The 22,580-nt window shown below is 53.3% G+C and overlaps 1 protein-coding gene across 2 annotated transcripts; it reads right to left on the reverse strand.

Annotated features, from left to right (window-relative positions):
- Window positions 1–433: 433 nt before the first annotated feature.
- Window positions 434–21,477, reverse strand: MASP1 (MBL associated serine protease 1). 2 transcript variants are annotated; one of them, XM_058031210.1, is made up of 11 exons: window positions 21,303–21,477; window positions 19,051–19,276; window positions 12,225–12,402; window positions 11,829–11,960; window positions 11,172–11,368; window positions 10,726–10,873; window positions 10,133–10,251; window positions 9,190–9,268; window positions 4,812–4,949; window positions 3,770–3,844; window positions 434–1,329 (listed from the first exon to the last, which is right to left on the reverse strand). In XM_058031210.1, exons 1-11 carry the CDS (start codon window positions 21,305–21,307, stop codon window positions 434–436), a joined length of 2,193 nt encoding a protein of 730 aa, XP_057887193.1. In that variant the 5' UTR covers window positions 21,308–21,477. The 2 variants fall into 2 exon arrangements, with proteins under 2 accessions (XP_057887193.1, XP_057887195.1); XM_058031212.1 differs by lacking the exons at window positions 434–1,329; window positions 3,770–3,844; window positions 4,812–4,949 and adding an exon at window positions 7,387–7,592 and having other exon boundaries at window positions 21,303–21,378.
- Window positions 21,478–22,580: the final 1,103 nt, after the last annotated feature.

Raw genomic sequence — 22,580 nt, forward strand, 5'->3', positions numbered from 1 at the left:
TCCATAGGCTCTGAAGCTCTGTAGCTGCATCTTCTGACAGAGAGATCTGGCCAGAGAGCCCTGGGGGTGGGGACAATTGCCTGTACACAGCACAAAGCTTTGGTGTCAGGGAAACGCTGCCTCAATGGCTGTGCCTTTTTCCTGCCTTGGAGGGAAGTTCCCTGGAGTGTGGGTGAGGTTTGCAGATGGGCAGCACATGCAGAGGACACCAGCTGAGATCTTGTCCTTCGCCCCCTCCTTCCAGCTCCCTAGCAAGCATTTCCTAAGAATGCGAGCGAAGGGATGCGGGACCAAGCGAAACAAATGACCTGGCAAGGGCTCGGCATGCGTGGAGTATCGTGGCTATTGCTTGCGAAAGACCCGAGTCTGGAGCACATTAAACAATAACAACAAGAAGAAAGGGAGCCGCGGTGGCAGCAGGCAGCTTAGTCACTCATCTCTCCAGCTCTGGGTCCAGAAATGTCCATCTCTCTGAGGAGCCTGTTTTCTGCTCCACCCAGTCCACGTAGTTGGAGACCTTGGTGTACACACCGTACACCTGCTTGCTGCCGCACTCCTCCGGGCCGCCCCACGAGACCAGCCCTTGGGCCACCCACCTCCGTGTTCCCGGGTCCTGGATGACGAAGGCTCCCCCACTGTCCCCCAGACAAGTGTCCTTGCCCCCCTCGTAGTAGCCAGCACAGAACATGTTCTCGGTCACGCTGTAGTTGCCCGAGCGCGACTCGTAGCTGGTCTTGCACTCGGCGTGCAGCACCACGGGCAGTTTGACGTACTGCAGGATGTCAGACAGGGTCCTCATGCCTGAGCTGATGATCTCGTCCACTGTGATGTTGGGGTTGGAGATCCCCCAGCCAGCCACCAGCCCCAGCGTGTTGGGGTGAGGCCCCTCCAGCTCGTGCTCAAACTGGGGCAGGCAGACAGGCATGACGTACTTCCCCATGGTCACCTTCTCCTTCAGCTTCACCAGCGCGATGTCGTGGTTGTAGTTCTGGATGTCAAACTCCTCGTGGAGGATGATCCTCTCCACCGTCCTGTTGACAGCTTCCATCTTGTTCCTCACATCGTGAAGGGCCAGGTAGACGGTGACGTGCTCCTTGGAGACGGGGATGACGGTCTTGTCCCGCCGCTGGGACCGCAGCACGTGGGCGGCCGTCAGCACCCAGGACTCTGAGAGCAGCGCCCCGCTGCCGAACCATTTGTCGTTGGGCACCCGGGACATGTCCTCCACCACAATCAGGGCCTGCCAGGGGAAGAAGCCGGGCTCCGCGTTCCGCCCGCCAATGATGCGCTTGATGATGCCGGGCAGAGGACGAGCCGGCCGGCCACACACTGGGGACAGAAGGGACAGCACAGTTACCTCCAGCTTATTTATCTAAGGAACAAATGAAAGGGGCCGTGTGGCTGGTTATCTCCAAACCAAACACTCTCTTTTGTCCTTTTTGGTTTTGTTTTTCCTTCCATTTTCAGTTTCTTGAGGGATTTGGCTAGATCCACATCACTTCAGATGCAGAAAGGCCAAATGAGTAATCTTACAGCCTCACCGTGACCTGTGAGCTCAACCAGCCCTTCACAGACCTTTCAGGCACTTGCTTGGCTCCTGCTCAGTGTGCCAAGAGACCCAGGGGAATGATGGTGGGAGGACTGGAGCTTGACATCAACCCAGTCTCACCCCTCACTGAGACCTGTCATGAGGTCTGTGCTCTCACAGCCATGGCATTTGCCCTCCTGGAGCTGCTGTGGCTGGAGAAGGCTCAGCCATGGGATGTTGCCTAGCACCATGGGCTTTACTCCTGCGTCTTATCAGCCACAATTCTGGCAGCCAAACCAGAAGCTCTCTGCTCAGCTCTTCAACAGACCAGAATTAATGCCTGAAGAACCCTGACATGGTGCCTGCTTTGCTCCCAGAAGCTTTATCTAGGCATGGTGTTAGGAAGGTGAGGGAATCAGGATGTTGAAGGTGGCTCTGAAAGGTTGGACAGGGTAGGGAGGGACAATCCTGTCCCTAGGGAATTTAAGCCTTGGGATATGGCTGTTGGTGGTAGGGCTGATTCCTGCCTGTGGCAGCACTGTGGAACAGGACTCAGGTGGCTTGGCAATGCTAATATCACTGGGAGGTTGTGGGAGCCTATTTGGGCATGTCCTACATCTGAAAGAGTCCTGAATCACAGCAACTCAGGTGCAGGTCTCATTCCTCTCAGTCTGCAAAAAAACCCCAGATCCTCCATGGAAAGTGCTGGGACTCTGCCTCAATGCCACCTGTGCTGTGAGGATGCAAAGCCCCACAACCAGAGGCTCTGACCCCTCAGGGTGGTGGGGTCAGGGTGAGAATCAGTCTTGGGACCAGGGCAGGAGCACTGGAAGCTGCTACTGCGGATTTGTTGAGGCTGGGGTCTGTATCTTGGAAAAATGTAACTCTAGCAGGGAGGGAACATGGTGAATGTGTCTCTGCATGTGCTCCCCACCCCTGCCTTTCCCAGTGCTGAAAGGAATAAAAAACATGCTCAGGAAAAGAATTCCTGTGTCCCAGCCCAGCTGCTCTGCTGCACCGAAGCCGATGGCTGTCCCAGGGAGATGCTTTTAGAGGAAGTGCATCCAGCCAAATATTTATTAAATTACATATCAAAAATGCTGACCAGGCGGCAAATGCTCCCACTAATGGCAGAGGCAGGCATGGAGCAGAGGTTCCTAGAAGAGAGGTTCCTATTGATGGGGAGGTGCGTGAGACACGGGAAGATCTGAAGAGCAGCTGGCCAGCTGCTGCCGGCAGATGCGGATCTCAGGAGAGTGTGACCCTCTCTCTGGGATTTTCCATTTTCCTGAAGTCTCTCTGACTCCTGTCACTAATCACAAGGCCTGGAAATGGCCCATGAAAGCGGCTATGGCCCCAAAGCTGTCCCCGTATGCTCCCAGCTCAAATTAGTTCAGGCTGAAACATCAAGCAGAGATGCAGAGAGCAGCTGCCACAACAAGAGCAGCCACAGCCCTAGTCTTGGAGTTTTGTGGGATGCAGGAAATCTGAGGAGTCCTTTCTCTAGCCTTGCAGTGTCTCAGCATGGCTGGAGAGCAGATACCCTCCATGGGGTTGGGCCAGTGTCTGAACCCAAGCTGGTTGCAGCTGCAGCTGATGCATGGCATGGATGCCTGCACCTCTCTGGAGAGCCATCCCTGCACATCCCACTGCAGCCCACACCCAAACTGCCTCCAGGCCCCTGACGTGCTAGCCAGTCTGGCCCCATGCTTGGCCATGGCCACAAACTCCCAGAGACTTTTGTTTAATCCCAATCAGGTGCCTGGCCTGGAAACTTGCTGGCTGCAAACATTTCTGCCACTGCTCAAAGACTTGGGACACTTCCTTCCCTGTAAAGCAGTTTGTTTTTTTCTGGAAGGCTTGAAGAGGTGATAATTGCTACTGGATGTGTACACACTGCCAACAGGAGCTGGCAGCCAGGTAATGCTCTGCTCTTGGCTAAAACCATCTCCAGGGATGCTGGCAGCTGAGCATGGCCACGGGGCTGCTGGAGTGGGGAGCTTGGGGAGCCCTGACAGCTGGGATGGCTGTGACCCCAGTGCCACCACTGCACCCTGACCCCCTGGGCCTGCTGGGGTAGCAGGAAGCCTCTGTCCCCACCATCCTGCTGGCCATGCACTGTGGCACTTGGGTATGTCCAGCTGGCACTGTCACCAGGAGCAGGGTTCTTGCATGGCAGCATGCCCTCCCTGTGTCCCTGCTCTGCACCCCTGGCTGTGTGAAGCCACCCCAGCACAGTACCTGGTCTGCAGGATGGCAGCTTGGTCCCCAGCTCCTCACTCCTCCACTGCCCCAGCGCATCGCACATGTAGGTGGCTGCAAGAGAGCAAAGTGTTAGCTGGGCTCTGGTCCTGGCATGAGGGATTGTCCTTTCCAGTGAGGAGACCTTGCCCGGCTGTCAGGGCCCTTTGAACCCTTTTTCAGAGCAGGAAGTGACCTCCCTTTTAATGCCCTTGGCCATGGTAGCCCTGCCCCCATGCAGGGACATGTCTCCATCCTCAGTTTCATTGCCTGGAGCTGTCTGGAGGGCTGTGCTATGGCCTCAGCCTCTGCTGGCAGCTGCCTCCACACAAAAATGCTGCCAATGCCCATTCTGATAATTCATATGTGATGCTGGGACCATATGCAGGGAGATAAAAGCAGGAAGACAAGAATGTGAAGAATTCTTTTGGCTTTGGTTGCTGAGGGAGGAGAAGGGAGAAGGGCTGGGCTGTGTATGCACCCTTTCTACTGTCCAGAACTGGGTCTGGAGGGTACACAGAATTGTGATAATGATAAACCAACTTGTGGTTTTTCTTGGTTGCGTACCAAGGGGGATGGCAGGAAAAACTCAGTCTGATATGATCCCACTACTATCTGTTCAGCTTGTTCTGTGCTGAACACTTGGGTGCTGGAAGGAGAAGCCTTGCAGAGTCCTTCCAGAGGCTGCTCAACCTAGTACTCTCTCTAGCAGCAGCTCCTTTCACAGACACACAGAAAATTTTGTAGTCTGCAGGGAGCAGATGGCAGGGCAAGAAGGCAGAATGCAAAACAGACACTCTCACCGCTCTGCTGAGGCTGTGAAACACCCAGGCAAAGCAGCCAGCAGGGCCAGCTCCATCCTACCTCATTTGTCCAGTCTGACAGTCCAGGCAGGGCAGACACAGGGCTTGGTATGTGCAGGCTACATCCACAGCCTGCTGTTTGCAGAACACCCTGGAGCTGCCATCCCAGCTCCCCCTCTTGCATCCCACGTGCCCACCCTGGCTGTGCCGTGGGGACGTGGCCTGGCCCCACTGCTCACCGGTGCTGTTGGGGGCCATGTGGTAGTAGGGGTGCTGGCAGTGGTACTGGATGGATGCCTGGTAGGTGGTCAGGTTGTTCCTGGTGGAGAAGGTGACAAAGCCATGCTCCAGCTCCGGCGGCGCCTTGCAGTCAGCAACTGAAAGCCAACACAGAAGGGGGGGTTGGATCCTGTGCTGTGGTTTGGGGTGTTCAGCCAGCCAGCCAGCAGGCAGGTAGTGCTGGGCTCTGGCCTGGGATGGTGCTCTTGGGGGGCAGACCAAGGGCCTGTATGGTGCTGTGTCCCTTTTCTCTGTGGCACTGCAGGGGGCTCTGGCCTGGCAGGGCAGGCTGGCCCTGTGAAACCCTGCCATGGCCACCCTGCACAGACAGAGCACACGAGTGGCACCAGGAACACCAGCAGCCTGTCCCACCCATAGGCTGTGTGACCAACACTCACACTGGTGGAGACCCCAGGCCCAGGAGCCCCTTCATGAGGGGTCAGGATCTCTCTGCTGCCCCACTGGGAGGGGAAGAAGCCTGTCCTGGCAGGTGAGATGGTCCCAGAGTGTGTCTTTGCACTGCTGAAGTGTGCAGGGAGAGGCAGGCAGTGATTCACTAGCTGTGCATCAGGGGTGCTCCTCTATGTACAAGGCTTTGCTGAGAGCACAGCCCTGTCCTTCCTGCTCTGGTTTTGCTCACCAAGAGCTGATGAGCATTTATAGATCAGGTGAACAGCCCTGGGTCCTGGCTGTCCTGTGACAGCAGGAGATGAAGGACATGGACAGTGTGGCTTGGCTGGTCTGCAGGCAAGGGAGAGGCCAGTACATGTGGGTGAGACCAAACTCCTCCATCCCCCAAGACATCAGCAGGGTTGGCTCTGCTTTACCAGCCCCTGGTGTTGACTCAGGGTGGGATTGAGGGAGAAGAATTTTGCCCTTCCCCATGGCTTGTCCATGGTTCCCTTTCTCACCATGACCTCCCAGAGTGCTCTGCCCTCTCCCCATGGCTTGTCCCCTGTATTAGGTTAGTGCCAAACACTCCAGGGAGGGCCCCAGGCTGTGGGAGGGTTCATCTGCCAAGTCCAGGAGTCACCTCCTTGGAGCTGAGCCTCCCTCCCACGTGGGCAGCTCACAGCACATTCAGGTGATGCTGTGCAGCCTTCCCCTCCCCATCCTGGGTGAGCTGCCCCAGGGGAGGGCAGGAACCAGGGTCTGATACTGCCAGGAAATGCAGCGCTGTGCAGCTGGGTTCTGCTGTGTTTAGGATGAGGGGCTGAGTAGGGAAACAGTGACTTTGCAGTAAGCAGGTCCTGTGGGTCAGGGATGATGTGATGTCTGTTGGTTCCCCTGTGCTCTAGGATGTGAAGGGAACGAGGAGAGTACTCTTAACTGATCCAGGCTAACAAAGAGAGAATTCACTGGACACAGTCCCTGGAACCAGGGATATGGACCGCTGCTCAAGATTGCCTAATTCCTTGGGTGAAAAAAGCCTGATTTATGGCAAAATACTGCAGCTCACCATTCCCCAGGGTCCCCTTCACTGTCTGTAGAGACAGCAAGTGATGGGATGAGTGTGTAGGTGCAGGCAGGCTGGGTGAAGACTCTGGGTTTTCTTGCAGGAAAGAGGGAATGAATGTCAGGGGACCACCCTGACCATCTCTGCTCTGGGACTGTTTATGGCTGCAGGGCAGCATTCACAGGCCTGCACAGCCCATCTCATCCCTGTGTGTCCCTCAGACCTGGGCAGGCCTGATCCCTGGAGAATGGGCTCTTGCAGAGAGGTGTTGCTGCACCAGTGTCCCAGGTCCTGCTGAAAGCGTGAGGGGAGGGCATTCCTTCTGTGAGCCTTTCTAGAGTTTTTCCTCAGGAAAGGGGCCATTTAGCATCTCTGTCTTTGTAGGACCAGAAGTGGACTGATGTCCCCAACACACATCTCCTCCTCCTCTCCCTCTCGTCCACATCCCTGCACCCTCTTAGAGGAGCCTCCAATGCCTCAGGGAGAACAGTGTGCGTGCCCATGGTTCCTGGGGATGTGAATGGGGCCAGATACCAGGTCTGGCCTCCTTGAGCTCCTTGGGCAGTCAGCCTGAGGCCAGGCTGTCCTCACCTCTGCCAGGCCAGCCACGGGGAGCAAAGGGGAAGTGAAGGAACATCCATCCCCCTGTCTTGGTGCCTGCAGGACAGGGCTGGTGATACCAACCCATCCTCCAGGCCTTCTTGTCCAGAGGGTCTGAAAGGCACCAGGACTCTTGGAGAGAGGAGGGGAAGGAGTGTTTCTTATTTGCAACACTGGGCCAGTGAGGAAGGACAGTGGGAGACTGAATCCAACCCACCAACCCAGCAACCGGGCGGCCGTGCCACAGTCCTTGCACAGCTGCCTTGGAGGGGGAGCCAGGGCGGCCCAGGAGTCCGAGCGCAGAGGGAGGGATGCAGAAATGCTGGGAGCCAGCAGCAGCAGCACGGGGTGCCCAGGCAGTGGTGCTGGGGCAGGTGGGCCCCCTTCCCTGGGGCAGTGTGTCAGTGGCAAAGGGGGGCTCGGCGTCCCTTTCCTTCACCCTTCTCGAGACGGAGTTAAGAAAGCACCAGGCGCGAGGGTTAAGAGTGCCATGCCGGTTAGACAAGCCACAGAGATGGATTTGGCAGCCAGGCCAGTGGAAAGGGAACCTGCCCTGGGTACGGGACAGACCAGAGGGGCATCGAGGCAGGCTGCCTGTCGGGGCGGCATGGCCGGCGCCAGCCTCACGCAGCCACTCGCTCCGAGCCGGCTCTTCCCTCTGTCTGGTTGTCGGCTCTATCTGCAGCTGCACCGAAAGCACAGGGGAAGGAGGAGAGCAGAGAGAGAAAGCCCAATTAGTAGATGAGCGGAGAGAGACATGCAGGAAACCCAGCCCCCAAAACACCAGAAATCGTTAATGAGCTCCCAGCGAGCTGTGCCAGGGTGCTGTGGATGCCAGCGGAGCCACGGCCCTGCTGGGGACCCCCTCACTCTGCTCAGCCAGGGCAGCCTGCGGGTGATGGCTGGGAGAAGCTGTCACTGGTTTCTGTTTAGCCTCTGCAGGCTATGGAGCGGGATTTTATCCACTTTGCTGAGAAGTTTTCTATTTTCTGCATTGTTTGTGCCCTGCCTCGCACAGACATCCCAGGGAGGTGGAAGTCTGTAGCCTAGAGGCCTAAATTGCCCATTTAGGGGCTTCTTGGCTTTCCAAAGATGTCTTAGAAATTTAGTGTAATGAGTCATATTACACAAGAAGGGATTAGTTCCAGCCCAGCTGGAACAATGCAGGTAATAATTTCCATTTTCTCAAAAAATTAGTAATTTTTGGTGCTAAAAATATTTACCTAGATTTTGTTCTAAGTTTTAGACAATGCAAAATTTTCTCCGATCACTGTTCAAGCCAGATGAAATCAATGGGAATTTGTGGTAGTGCGAGTGTAGGAGTGAGGAGTTCCTCAGTAGGGCAGAGACATCACTGACCCCACAGCTTTTAAGGAGCCCTCTCAGTTATTAATCTATTTAGCAAGTCTGAGAGGCTCCCAGTTTCCATTTGGCCTGAGAAAACATGAATTAGAACTCCAGAAATATTCTTTGTTCCAAGGTAAGATGCACAATTATTGAAAGCGTCTGCCCAGATGAGAAGAACCTGGATCCCAAAACATATCCCCCTGCCTCTCCTGGAAGGACCTGGGACAATGTCTGACCATGTTTGCTGCTTTTCTCCTCTGGACCAGCCTTACAGCACTGAGCAGCAGTGAGAGCCTCCCTGAGCTCTGAGAGGTTTGGGAGAAAAGGAAAAGGTGTGATCAGATACATATCTCACACCTGAGCTGAGGGAAGAGCTGGATTAGATGAAAGAGGAGATTATTCAAATTATCACCTGTCCTTTCAAATGACATTTCTTTTCTTCTCTCATTTTCTCCCATTTAAAGGTTTGTAAATATTTGGACGTTTTTCCCTCCTCTCTCACTTACCTGAGCAGTGCTCAGTTTAGGTTCATACCAGGGACCTCTCTAATGCCCTGCATTCTAATAGCCTCCATTTGGAAGGAAATTTGGACCAGGAACTAGATTATCCCACATTGTCCCAGGCTTACCTGACAGAGCCAGTTCTGAAGAGCCAGGCTTGCTCTTTCTTTGACAGGGAGACAGCAAAGTGGCTCACAAATCAAGCTCTATGAGTAATCTGAATGAAAGCACCAATCTCCTGCTTGTGGCATTTGGCCTGAGCCCCGTTATGTTATCCAAGAACAAGCCAAAAGAGCTTTGCAGGGTTACGTAGCCTCTCTGGCTGGGTTTGTGTCTCTGAGTAAGGAACTCCACTCTGGCAGGGCAGCTCCCATTAGCATGAAATGATTTTAGCAGGAAAAGGATGTTGGCAGGGTAGGGAAAGGGTGTCCTTACTTTTGCAGATAGGGATCTTGTTACTCCACGTGCCATCCTTCAGACACTCGATCTGGAAGGAGTCGCTTTCCACGTTATCCTGTGCAGAAGGTACCAACAAAACAAAAAACAAACCACATTCTATCAATGTTCAAAGCAAAGAAATAAATCTCTCAATAAAAAGGGAATTTCTTGGTGATTTAGTCAGGTTATAGCTAGCATGCCCTGGAAGAGGACTTTTTTAGCTAAAAATTGCAATAAAATTGTAATGAAAAACTTGAGGTGTTTTCTTGCTGCCAGCAACTCTGTGGCACACTGAAAGCCAAAGAACTGGAGTCACTTATTGCTGTTGTGAATGATGGGATGGGTAAGGAGGCAGCTCTGCACGAAGGATGGGACTGGGAGGAGATCAGAGAAATACCCAGGTCCATGTTGGAAGTCAAAGTGGGCTACTGGCTTGGAGGGAAGACAGCCACGCCATGAGTCAGCCATGCTCTCTGTGGTTCTCAGCTGCTTCCCAGAGAGAGCCTGACAAAGTCCTGCCCTCCTGACTCACTAATGCTGTCCCCAAGTCCCTGAGGACCTCCCAGTCAGTGGAGACTGGCCTCTGCAGGCCTGCTGAGACAGTGCCCACTGAGGTGGGGGGCAGGCAGAGCCCTGGCAGCTGCCTCAGAGTTTCTGCTGATTTTTTTCTCTGGCAGGGGACCCAGGCCTGACATTCTGTGAGGTTGCTGCCTCTGGAGGGATGCTGAGAGGATGGCTCAGGGAAGTGCTATCTCCTCTTTCCCTCTGCATCTTTGGAAAGGAAAGGTGTTGGCTCTCAGAGGAGGTGTTTTCCTTGCCCCTGGGAAGGGGATGAGGATGATGTGTGATTGTGTTCACTCTCCCAGAGATGCAGTGGCTCTGAGAGGAAGTATCCTCTTCTTCCTACCTGTATTCCCATCTCCATGTTGACAACCCATACCTTCAGCACTTTGTATCCAGTGTTGCAGCTGATGACAACCTGGTCTTTGAAGGTGTACTTGGCTTGAGAAGGCTCAATTTTCCCATTGATTGGTGGTTGCACCAGTGGGCACGGGTTTCCTTTGAATAGAAAGCAAATGAGGCTAAACAGGGGAATAAATAGAGCAAATGTAAAGTCCCAGCTCTTCCACCCAGCCCATGTAGCAGAATTTGAGCATCTCTGCCCTGCTTTTACCCTTAGTCTACACTGGCATGGCACAGCCAGGCATGGAGGCTCCATGTCTTTCCTTCAGTCTGTAATTCTCTGTCTTTGAGCATTACAAATCTGGGAGCTAATAACAGTAGCTTGTGCCATTATCCTGCCCAAAATTGCTCTGCTCTGCAATATGGTCTTGTTTCAGAGCCCAGTTGTTGTAGGGAAAAAAAGAATCATTTGGAGGGAGGGCTCCATGTTACTTTAAGCCTCTCCTATTGTGATTTTTGGAACAGATCCTTTCTGGAGACAGGATCACAGACTACCAAATTCATGCTGTCCACCTTTATAAAGCCCTTCCCATTCCCAAGCCCAGCAAACAGGAAAGCAGCAGGAGTTACCAACTGCTGTGTATGACAGCTTCCAGCCCCTGTTGTCTCCAGAGTTGTCACTGTGGAAGCGGATCTGCACGCTGTTGGTTTGGGTTTCAATGCGTCCTGGGGACTTTTCTCCACAGAAAGGTCCAAACTCCTTTTGGCCTGCTTGGATCTGCCGAGGGAAAGATGACGGAGGGATTTGAGGGGGCTCTCTGATCCCTGAGGCCAATGGGTGGGGCTGGAGTGGGGCTTAAGCACCATGTGTTGGGAGAATGTGAACAGAAAGAGGGTCACTGTTGGTTGGGGGGGGTCACAAGCAGATGTGGTAAGAGACATGGGGTGAATAGAGCACAAGGCTCCAGTTGATTCTATCACCCCTGTTTAGACTGGGGCGATTCTGATCCCATCACCAGAGCACTGGGCACACAAAACGTGAGTGTGAGAGGAGGAGAGTGCAGAGCCTAGCTCACCTTGATGTGGTCATATGGACAGGTCACCTCGGGGTGGTCTTCCACATCAAAGCTGTCCTCAAAGTTGAGGGTGATGAAGAAGCCCTCCTCCAGCTCGATGCGGTACAGGCAGTCTGAGCTCTTGGGGTAGGGGCTGGGGAAGTCGGCACTGGTGATCACCCCGCTCCTCTGGGTGTAGAGGTTGTCACTGCACTCCACTGAAACACAGCCATGGCTCCATCAGGGCCCTGACAGCCATGACCCAGCTCTGACCAACCCAGGAATCCTCCCAGTGGAGTGGGGTCTGTTAGGTGGATCATGAATTCCGAATATGGGTACATGGATCCCAAATATGTGTCCATGCAAGGAGAATCTCACACAGCCAACTTCCAAATATGCCCATGGCACAGAAGCCCTGGGCTGAGAGCTAGTCCCAGCTAATCTACATGATGCAGATTCAGAGCAGGGACTAAAGCTTTTCATTTTTCTGACTTGAGGAGATCTATAGAGCTTAGCTGAGGAGCATAGCCCCTGGGAGAAGGAGTCCCACACTACTGGTTTGTAGGGGAATAGGCTGCTCATCCCTGCTAACAGCCAAAAAAGGTGCTTGGAAGGTGTGATGCCTACTCAGGAACCCTCTGTGTGCCCATGCCTGGGTGTGGGCTGTGCCTGTGGTACCTTTACAGGTCCTGTTGTCGGAGTGCAGGATGTAGCCAAACCTGCAGGAGCAGTAGTACCCGCCAATGTAGTTGTGGCAGTAATGGTCACAAGCCAGCTCCTCATCGCTCTTCTCCTGGCACTCATCCACATCTAGAATGGAGTTAACAAGGAAGGGAGGTCACCCTGAAGGTCTCCACATGTCACTCTTTGTGGGGACATTTGTCACAACACCGAGAAATCTTGTGTTATCCCATGTGGTGGGTCACATGAGCACCCAGCGAGTCCCACATGGCCCAAGGGCTGCACACGAGTTCTTCTCTAACCCAGGAACCCAAGGCTGACCTGAGATGTGGTTCCTGCAAATCTGGTTCCCTGTCCTAGGGCAATCTGGCCCTGCAGCTCCAATGCTCTTACCCACAGCGGTGTAATGGGCATCGAAGCCAGTGAAGCGTTCCTCGTTGGAGAAGTCAGACCTGAAAGTGAGCCCCATGTAGGGCCCTGGGGACAGGATCACTTGCTGTCCTGGAGCCTGCTCTGTGTCCGTTGTCTCCCTGCCACAGAAGGTTGCCAGCTCCTGGTCCTCAGTTTCAATCTGTTGGCAGAAAGAAGGGGTGAGCCTGGAGAGCCTGCTGTGTGTTCCCTGGGGAGATCAGGCTGCGATTGGAATCATCCTCCCTACCCGGGAGCTCACACCTCTGCCTGTGCTCGCCCAGGCTGCCCCCTGCCAGGACTCACCAGTGTCGCCATAGAGCACAGGGACTCAGTCTGCCTGTTCTGCCTGGAGGGGCCTCTGAGGCAGATGCCAAGAGCCTTTGGCATCCAGGATGTAGTGAGGAGCTGGGGGATGTAAGGGGAGGATGCAGGGTGGGAGCTCATTTGGGAGATGGGATGAGATCATGGGGTGGCAGTGCAGAAGAAGGGATGTGAAAATCAGCCCTGGGCTGTGTCATTCCCACTCAGAGCTGGTGGCACCTGAGATGCTTCCCCTCACCTCTTCCCATGGCTCAAACACTGCTCCATCTGTGAGAGGGGCCTAGAGCAGTCCCTGCCTATTGGTTTTGCATCAACTCAAAGCAGCAGCTGTAATTTCTGTCCCTTGGGCTGCCTTGGACAAGCTTGGTCCTGTCCCTCCTACCCAGGCTCTCTGTCTGGCTCCAGAGCTGTGGCTCCAGGCACTGCTGGGACTCTGACCGTGCACCCAGAGGGCTGAGGAAGGGGAGTGATGAGCCAGGGTGCCCTGTTGTCATACCAGCACATTCAGTAGTCTCTGTGTGCATCCCTTTAAAACAGAGCCTTATCTGTGCCTTAAAGCACTGTAATCCCTGCAGAAAACCCTTCAGTTTTCCATGGAAACCCTCTCCTTTCCTTTTTCCCTGCTGTTTTCTCCAGCATTGGTCCACCTCCTTCTCCTACACATCCCATCCCCAGCCCCTGTCTCAAGCACAACCTCTCCCAGGCAGTTCCCAGCACCCTGCCTGCTTTCCCCCGGGGATTTGAATATGAATAAGCCTCGGCAGAGGAATGTGATGAGCACCACCAGGCAGCCACCACTGCTCGAGCCAAGCCACCGCTATTGAGGCTGTGATGAAGTCTGCAGCCCCCCAGCACATGCCTGGGGAAATCAGTCATCTGCTGGGGGCCCATGGGGTCCCGGAGGTGCTGGAATGCTGTCCCTGGCTTGCTTGGCCTCAGCAAGAAGAGACCCTTCTCTGACTCCGTCCCTGCCACCAAGAGACCCCCAGGATGTGCCTGCTGGGGAGGGTCTGGGCTGAAAGGGAAATTTCCCAGAGCTGAACAAACAAGAGGAAACTCGTTCACACCAGGGAAAGCCAACATGGAAATGGCAACTCAGCATGCCTTGACATTGCCTCCAGATATTTTCCATCCTCTCATACAAGCTGGAGCTGGCCAGAAAAGAGAGACACTTTCCGATGATAAATTTTGGGAATTTCGAGAAAAACACACGCACCCTGCTTTGGGGACAAAAACCCAATTGAATTTTTTTTTTTTGTGTAACAGCGTTCTGGGGCAAAAAAAGAAAACAAGTAATTTGGGCTCCATCTGGTTTCAATCCCTTTGAAATATACTGTGGTGCTTTAGAATTGCTTTTAAATCTGAAAGATTGTTTTGAAATGAAGAAGTGTTTCAGACTGAAAAACAGGAGTGCCATCATCAGCAGCGAAGGAAAAAGGCATTTCAGCCCTGATGCACAGAGTGGGCAGTGCCAGCACGTGGAACACAGCCTCTTCCACAGAAAATGCTTTTTCTTAAGGAAATCTGTGGGAAGGAGGAATTTCCAGCCAGCTGCTCTGTGCGGGGCTGGTGGCTGTCACCCCTGTCAGAGTTCAGAGCCACCGCGTGAGCTCCCATTCCTTGCCTTCAGCCCCAGGGAGTGCAGGACCTGCAGTGCAGCATTCCCAAAGTGCAGGAAAACCTTCCCAATGCCCTGTGCCTCTGCTCTAGGATGCTGCAGCCATGGGGCCAGCCCCAAGCATCCCTGGATCCCTGGATCCAGCCTTGGAGCAGCAGGATGGGCCCCGGGAGAGCTGTGCTCTCCTCACTGGAGGCATCACAGACCTTATCTGAGACGGGTCCCATGCCCCAAGCCACAGGGAGCAGAGGCAGCCCTGCAGCAGTAAACTAAACACAGAGGTCATCATCCCTGGTTAATATTTGCTGCTTCTGCTGGGGACTGTATACTTTACTTTTGTAGATCATTTACATCCAGCGAGCAGGCTGGTAATTAAATCCTGGTTGTTTGTTTGGAGTTTCTCCCTCTCGGGTCACGATGTCGACGTTTTCACTAGAGAAGATGTGTCCCTGAGGGAAATATCAATTGCCACAGAGAAATTCCCTATAAAAATACGCTGAAAGAATCTTCCTTTGAAAAATAAAATATAGCAACACCCTTGTGCATTAAATTTACCCGTGCCAATGCCTCCTGCTGTCTTCCCTGTTTTTTCTTGTATCCTCAGTCCCTCATTAAGACCTCTGCCCTTCTGGATGGAGACAGATTGGAGTTCCTCTCTGGTTGTGGATCTATCCCTCTGCGTTTTGCTGGTGCTGTGGCTAATGGGTGTCCCAAGCTGTGGGGCCCCTCTCTGCCCCCACAGTGATTCCTCCCTTGGGCAAAGGAGCTGGGATGCCCTGGCTGGCAGGAAAAAATGCTATCCCAGGGCATGGGCTGTTGGGGATGCCTGGGAGCACTGATGCTCTGGAGGTGCCTCCTGCAGCCAGGGGGTTAATAAAATGCCAGAAACACCGAGGGGAATTTGGCCAGGCAGTTTGGTGTCTGCTGCCCGAGAGGAGCAGGCAATAGAGAAACACAGCCGCCACCCGCCCCCCTCTGCAGCCCTCCAGGAATGCACTAATTGGACTGATGAAGGCCAAACATACCACTTGTAATATATATAAATGGCTCATTAGGCAGAGAAATCGCAGTGCTGGGCTGAAGACACTGGGAACATGACATGGGGAGGAGATGCTCAGAGCCAGGGCAGGGCGCGCAGCGGCCCCCGCAGAGCAGCCCTGCAGAGTGTGGCAAGAAGGCAACACCCAGAGCAACAACGGGGCTTTTTCCACAATGCTGCTGCTGCTGACTGCTGGGAATGAAGCAGGGACAGCCCCTGCAAAAGCCTCCATCTAAGTCTGCTGGAGATCTTCTCCCCAGGATACATCTAGGGTCCTTTCATAAGCTGCAAACATGAAATTGCCCTGAATTTCCATGGGAGCATAGGTGGCAGCCCTGCTATGGGTGATGAAGGAGGATAGCTGGTTTCCTGGGCTGTGGATTTGGCTTGGCTCCAGAGACTGTCCCTTCCTGCACGGCAGCTGCACCCACGTGCCCTATGTACGGGCAAGGTTTGTTCCCTGGAGGGGCTGGGGGTGAAAAGAGACCCAGGCAGGAGGCTGGGGTCCTGCAAGAGAGGATGACTTGCTCCCATGCCTGTTCTCCCTCCTCCCCCTGCACTGTCCCCAGTGGCACAGGGGAATGGACTCTGCAGAGAGGTGGCACTTTCCTATCAGGATAGGAGGGACAAGCAGCAAAGCCCTGGGCTCTCCCAGCTGCCTCCTGGGGTTCACAGTGCTCCTTTTGGGACCCCACACTCCCAGGGAATGAATGAGCCCCAGCTAGGGCTGGCTGACAGGACCAAAAGAGGATGCTCTCCTCCTGAACCCTCAATTCATGCCAAACCTTGATTTGTGCTTTTTCTCCCTGGTTTGAATAGAGGAAGGTGTACATGGGCCCTGTGCATCCTTGTTGCAGCCCCAGGCTGGGTGTGCACTGCCCTGAATGAAAAACCAAGCCTGTTCCCTGGTCCTGCATGTGCCCCACCAGTGCCTCATCAGTCACTGATGGGGTGTCCCCCCATATTCATTCCAAGCAAGGAGCTGGCTGCCAAGCTCTTGGGGGCTGATTTCATTCCAGGGCTTGACTGAGCAATGTGCAAAACCCCACTGACAGCTCCCCAGGCTCAGATCTCTATAATAAGCTTGGGGATTTACTCATGATGGCCCTCTAGAAACCAGGATGCCCATCTCCCTGTCACTGTGCTCCTCAGTGACACTGTTCAAGTCATTTATCCTGATTTTATAGTCAGAGCTGTGGATTTTTGGGTGCCCTGGGCCAGGGCTGCAGGCTTGCCAACCATGGTGAAACCCTCTGCAAATGAGGAACCCCCAGACTGGCTGGCTGTGGACGGTGAGGAGCTGGGCAGAGCCTGCTGAGCAGCACAGCAAAGGGAAGGAGCAGGAAGAGGGTGGGTGGCTGCTCCATCCCTGTCCACATGCACCTGGCAGGGGGCTGACAGCAGCCACCCAAAGGTGAGAGGCTGTATCCAGTGTGCTGAGCCCCAGAGCTTGGCTCTCCAGCAAACTGGAGTTTTCTGCCTGCATGGGGGGCTTCTCCTGGTGGGTATTTTGGGGATTGCTGTTCCTCCCATTCCTCCTGGCTCACTTCCTTACTGAAGTGCAACTCCCCTTCTCTGCCATGCCCATTTGCACAAACAAGCCTCCCATGCTGTGAGCATTTCTTCAGGAGCCACGTTCATTTTTTACATATACACACAGGGGCACGCGTGCATGTGCATATATATAAATAAACAGCTATTGTTTTAATTAGCCATTGTTTCAGAGCTCTGGAAACTGTTCCCTCCTGCAGACCACCCCGAAGGCAGAGGTCTGTGAGGGTTTACAGCTCACATCACCCTGAGCTTGCCACTTGGGATGAGCTTCTACACCACTTAAGAGCTTGGGTGTGTGGGCAGCCAGGGGGTGAGGGAAGCAGGACACAGGAGCTTTCTGCCTGTCCTGAATTGAGTCCCCACCTGCTCAGCCCCTTTTAAACTCCTTCTTACAGCAGTCAAGATGAGGAAGACCCTGAACAAACAAGAAGGTGTTTCTTCATACACACAGAGACACATAACCATGTATTTAACCTGTCCAACTCTCTGGCATGTGGTGCTGCAGAGATCACAGTTACCCATGAGCTCAGAAAGCAATGGTACAAGTTCATAGAGGGGGAATCCATTGAGCACCATGGAACATAGAGCTCTGCCTGTGTTTCTGAGCTTCCTCACCGTCACCAGCAGAATATTACAGAGAAGCACCTGCATGTGCTAGGCCTATAGTTATGTTCTATAGCCATGCACTGTGGCCTCTGTCAAAGAGAGGGGTAATTGATGCTGGTTTTATAGCTTGCACTGGTGGAGACAGAGCTGGACACACAAACCCAAGGAGGAAAACAGCCACGGACTCATTCACTGCTCTCCTTAATGTTTCCTAAGCCAGTGGTTTAGCAGCATCAAGAGTGCACCCTTACCCAGCAGAGTAACCTCTGGATCTCCTGGAATCCATCCATTTTCATCACTTTCCAAATGTAATTCTGTGGTGGAGGCTCCGCAAGCTGAGTTATAGCCCCGAGCAAATTTATACAGCTGAGATCTAAATCCCTGTGAAAAATACCTCCTTCTTATGGAAATCCAGCAGCAGGGAGAGCTGTGGTGCCAAGTTGGCACCATGGCCAAATAACAGGGAGCCTTATGAAAAAGGAAAAAAGAGCAGGGGGTGAAGGGCAGGAGGAGGGGTAAAGATTGGAATGGGGAAAGTTTCCAAGAAATCTGTTCCTTGAGCTTACTGGGGTTTTAAAGCAATATATCTCTATATATGTCCCTGGGCCCTTGTGCTTGGAGAAGATCCAGGAGAAGCAGAAAGAGCTAATCAAACCTCAATGAGAGCTGTTAGTAGCAGGGTGAGTGCCAGCACAAAGGGGAAATTAAAGCAGGGAGCAATAGACCCTAGAGGGAAAAATACACAAATGTTTGCTTTGTTTTCTTAGGGGAGGAATAAAACAATAATTTCAATTATCTGGAAAATAGCACCAGGGTCAAGTTCTGTGGTTCCAGACCTGGGAGCAAGCTCCACCTGCCTCTGTGTGAAGGAGCAGGGTGGAGCTTGTCCTGGTGATGATGTAAGGTGTGTTCAGCCAGGCAACCTAGAAAGCACCTGCTTGCTACTGCTTCATCTGCCAGAAGCTCCACACTTGAACATCTTCAGAGATCTGGAGAGCCACCCTTATCCTGGATGTGAAGGAAAGCCCTGCTTGGAGAAACCTGTGGTGTACAGACATGGTTGCTCTGGGGCACTGCAGTGTGTGGCCACCCCAGTTTTGGGTGGGTTACCACCCAGCAGAGAAGCAGACTGAAATATTTGGAGGTTTTGGCCATGAGAGCTCCCTGGAAACCTCCATAGCATTCTCAAGCTCAGGTCTAACCTCTCCCTTTTGCTTCCTGTGGGGATGGACAGGGTGTCCTGAGAGCCTGCAAGGTGTGGCCAGGGATCCAGGCTGGCTGCAAGACGCATCCACAGCCATGGCCTGACAAGTGTGCCCAGCTCAGGGCATCTCCTGGCTGGCATCAGAGTGGCACAAACTGTTGCTTAGCCACAGGTGTTTTATCAGCCCAGAGGTGTGAAAATCCCATTGGGTGCAGTAAGAATTAGATGCCCAAATACTTTCAGAAATTTGTTTGTCTCTGGGTAAGCTCTGACTCTGGTGTCCCACTCCCTGTTGGTCCAGTGGATGCTGCCAGCTTACCTGTGCTCTCCCTGTGGTCCACTGGACTAAAAACTCCTGACCCCAATAAAATGGGGAAAACTGTCCTGTTCCCAGCTTTTCCAGCACTACCCTTTCTCAGCTGGCCAAGCAACCCTGCTGTCCATCCCACCACCTGTCACGGCTCACCTTCACATAGTCGTATTCACAGAGGTAGGATGACTCCAAGTCAAAATGCATGAAGTACAGCTTGATTTTAAACCCATCAGGCACAGAGATGTTCCAGGTCATTTCCGAGTCGCTGGGATAGGAGTCGGGGAAGTTGGGAGACTGGATCTCCCCAAACATGTCTGTCAGCTCCACAGCATCTGCCACACAGAGCAGCAAGGCACAGAGGGGCCAGGCCAGGGGGTACCTGGAACACACATGAGGGGATGAAATGAAACTCTGGCAGTGACAGTGGCTGCGCAAGGCTCATCTCTGTTCCCAAGTGGATCGTGCAAGAGGAGGTGCAGCACCATGGCACCATGAGCAACCCCTGGGAGGAGCAGGTGGGATCTGCATGTGGCTCCCATGAGGGGAAAGCCCCTTTGGAAAGTGGGTGCCACAGGTGCTGCAAGTGATGCAAAGGCAGCTCCACAGCTCCCAGCCAGCCTGAAGTGCCATCAGGAGCTCGGTGTTTCCTGTGCTGCTGGAGCAGGAGCCATTGGCAACACATCCCTTAACTAATGGAGCTCTGGTGGGCAAATCTTCATTTAATGGAAGAATGAACATAAGCATGCTTAATAAAATAATGATGTTCTCTAAATCGATTTAGTGAAAGCATCCTGGCAATAACTGCTAAGTATCATTATTATTATTATTATCATTATTGCTGCTGAGCCTCATCCTGCCAAATTGGGATCATTAACTCTCAGTAAATAGCACACATCTTTGCAGCTGGGCAAAGATGGAACCAGGCCTCAGCTTTGTGACCATGCATGTTACACTCTTCTCTCTTCTCTTCTCTTCTCTTCTCTTCTCTTCTCTTCTCTTCTCTTCTCTTCTCTTCTCTTCTCTTCTCTTCTCTTCTCTGAGGCTGAGATTAATAAAGATGTTTTGTCATCTTTTAAAAAAATCTCAGTCTGAAGACTTTGTCCCAACTTGTTCCCAATTTATTTATCCCAGAGGAGGGCAGAGAGAACAGGTGAATCTGTGGTGGTCCAGCTGACTTCACACCAGCCTTGAGCTTCATTTGTCATGAGAGGGAGCATGAGCTGAGCATTCCTCTGCACAAGGAGAGAACACCACCCATGCTGGAGGTGTGAACACAAAAGCCTGTGCTATTGCATAGGACCCAGAAAGAAGAAAGACCTCAGGCTCTTTACACATAGTTGGAGCATACAAAGGAAAAGAAACATGCAGGAAATAAGAGCCATTAAACATTAAAATTTCTAAAATAGGCACTAAGGCCTGGCAAAGGTTTGTAGGTGTATACAACAGACATTGGAACTACTTACATGTACACCTGGTTTCAAAATCAGGGCTTGATTTAGGTATGCTGGTGAGGAAATTGAAGCTGCATTAGTGGATTATTTTTAACCTGTCTGTGTTCTTTCAAAACCAGGGCAGCAAATTTCTGGGGTTCATTTGTGCAGTGCCATCACTTTTCTCAGCTCTTCTTTACAAAGAAAAGTAAATGGGAGCTGAGAAATTTGGATTGATTTTTCTTTCAAGCGGAGTGAGGTTGAACATGCCCTTTTCTGACAGCTGTTCTGAAACCACAAAAATGTGTGAAGGGAAAAACTGTTATTCCTCTGCTCAGAGTACATGCACGGGGCTGGATGCTGAGCTGGTGTAGTGGGCATCACCTCCTCCATTTCAACAGGCTGTTTTCTTGAGCAGTTCTGCTTCCTCTGAAGCAGGGGAGGCAAAACAGCATCAAACTTCATCCTCACGACTGGAAAGTCTTAACCTCATGTGAAAGTGATAAATGACCGTGGTGTGCACAGAAACCTGAAGCCCACTCAGCAGGTCCCACCTCGCTGTGCCTCGGCCGTGGCAGAGCGGTGCCCATGCCGGGATGTCCCTGTGGCTGTGCCGGGATGTCCCTTTGGCTGTGCCGGGATGTCCCTCTGGTTGAACCGGGATGTCCCTTTGGCTGTGCCGGGATGTCCCTCTGGTTGTACCGGGATGTCCCTTTGGCTGTGCCAGGATGTCCTTCTGGCAGTGCCGGGTTATCCCTTTGGCTGTGCCGGGATGCCGCTCTGGCTGTACCGGGATATCCCTTTGGCTTTGCCGCGATGCCGGCGTGCAAGCCGGGCTGCGGCACGAAGCCGGGCCGTGAGCACTGCCCTGTTCGCTCAGGACAGAGGAACTGGAACCGATCCTGGAGAATCCCTCCTGAGCAGGACACCCCCCTGCCCGGCCGTGCCCGGGCTCAGCCCGTGCGGGGTACTCACCTCATTTCGCTGCTGGGGGAGTTTCCCGGCGGCTTTGGTGCGGAGGATCGACGGCTCGATCCTTGCGGGGGACGGCTCTGCCTCCTTCCCGGCGCTCCGCTGTCCGCCTTATCTCTGTCCGGAGATTTGCGAGCGTGTGTGCGCCTATGTGTGTGTGTGCGTCTGGAGCTGTCTGGCATTTTCCATGCAGGTCACGCCTTCCCGTGCCTGCAGCGTTCCCCACATCCAGGCAGGCAGGCAGGCAGACCTGCCCGCAGCCGAGCCCTCCTCCCCGCCCGCCGCTCCCTCCTCTCCGCCGCGGGGCTGCCCTGCGCTCCAGCATTCAGCGCCGTTTTTGTCTTCCCTAATCTCCAGAGTTTTGTGTATGTGTGTGTGCCCATGCACATTGTGTTTTCTCTCTCTCTCTCTCTCTCTCTTTTTTTTTCTCCCCCCTCACAGCCTGCTTTGCCAGATGGCTAAAATTTGCCTCTCAATAGGGTCTCAGGCTCCAGCAAAAACAGAAGGCAAGAATGTGTGAAAAAAAAAAACTGTGCCGGGATAAATAGCTTTAGTGGTGGTGCTGCCGCTGGGATCGGCCCTCGGGAATTGCTTTCAGCATCTCTGCTTAGTGCCGAGCAGCGTTTGGGATGGAGATCTGGCTTCCAAGAAACTTTGGAGCTGTGACAGTCTGAATAAAATCAAGCCCTAATTTGCATCCTCCTGTAGAACTGAGGAATTGCCAGATTCAGTATTTTCTCCCAGGGCAAAAGAGCAGCTTTAGAAGTGGACTCTGCTCAGGAGTGAAAACTTTAAACACTAAAGTTTCACAGTGTTTTGAGCCTGACTCCCTCCTGTTCAGGAAACAGGTAAAAACATGAACACCCCCCGCTAAGCCGCGGGAGACTGATCTCCCCTCCCTATGCCAGGCACAAACCAACCCAAACTCCCCTGTCTGCATAGCTAAGAGGGAAGAAGATCTATCCGGGCTGCAAATAAGGGAATGGCACGTAGGACGTCAAAGGATGCGAGCGACTCCCTCATTCAGAAATCTCCTTGGACGCACAAGGAGCAAAACTTTAATAGGTGTTTACCAACTTCAGCTTGAGCTGGTTAATGTGAACCCCGTAGATATCCACTGGCAGGCACGCATACGCATGCGGCACGCTGAAAGGCGCACAAAAACAAGGGAGGGAAGAGGCAGGGAAGCAGGGATGTGTTGGCACCACTCGGGGCAGCAGCTCCCGGCCCTCCCGGGCTCGCTAGTGTCAGGCTGTGGCGCTCCCGTTAAAGGGGCGATGG

The sequence above is a fragment of the Melospiza georgiana genome, chromosome 10, assembly GCF_028018845.1.
Source record: "Melospiza georgiana isolate bMelGeo1 chromosome 10, bMelGeo1.pri, whole genome shotgun sequence".
In the NCBI taxonomy this organism is placed as follows: Eukaryota; Metazoa; Chordata; class Aves; order Passeriformes; family Passerellidae; genus Melospiza; species Melospiza georgiana.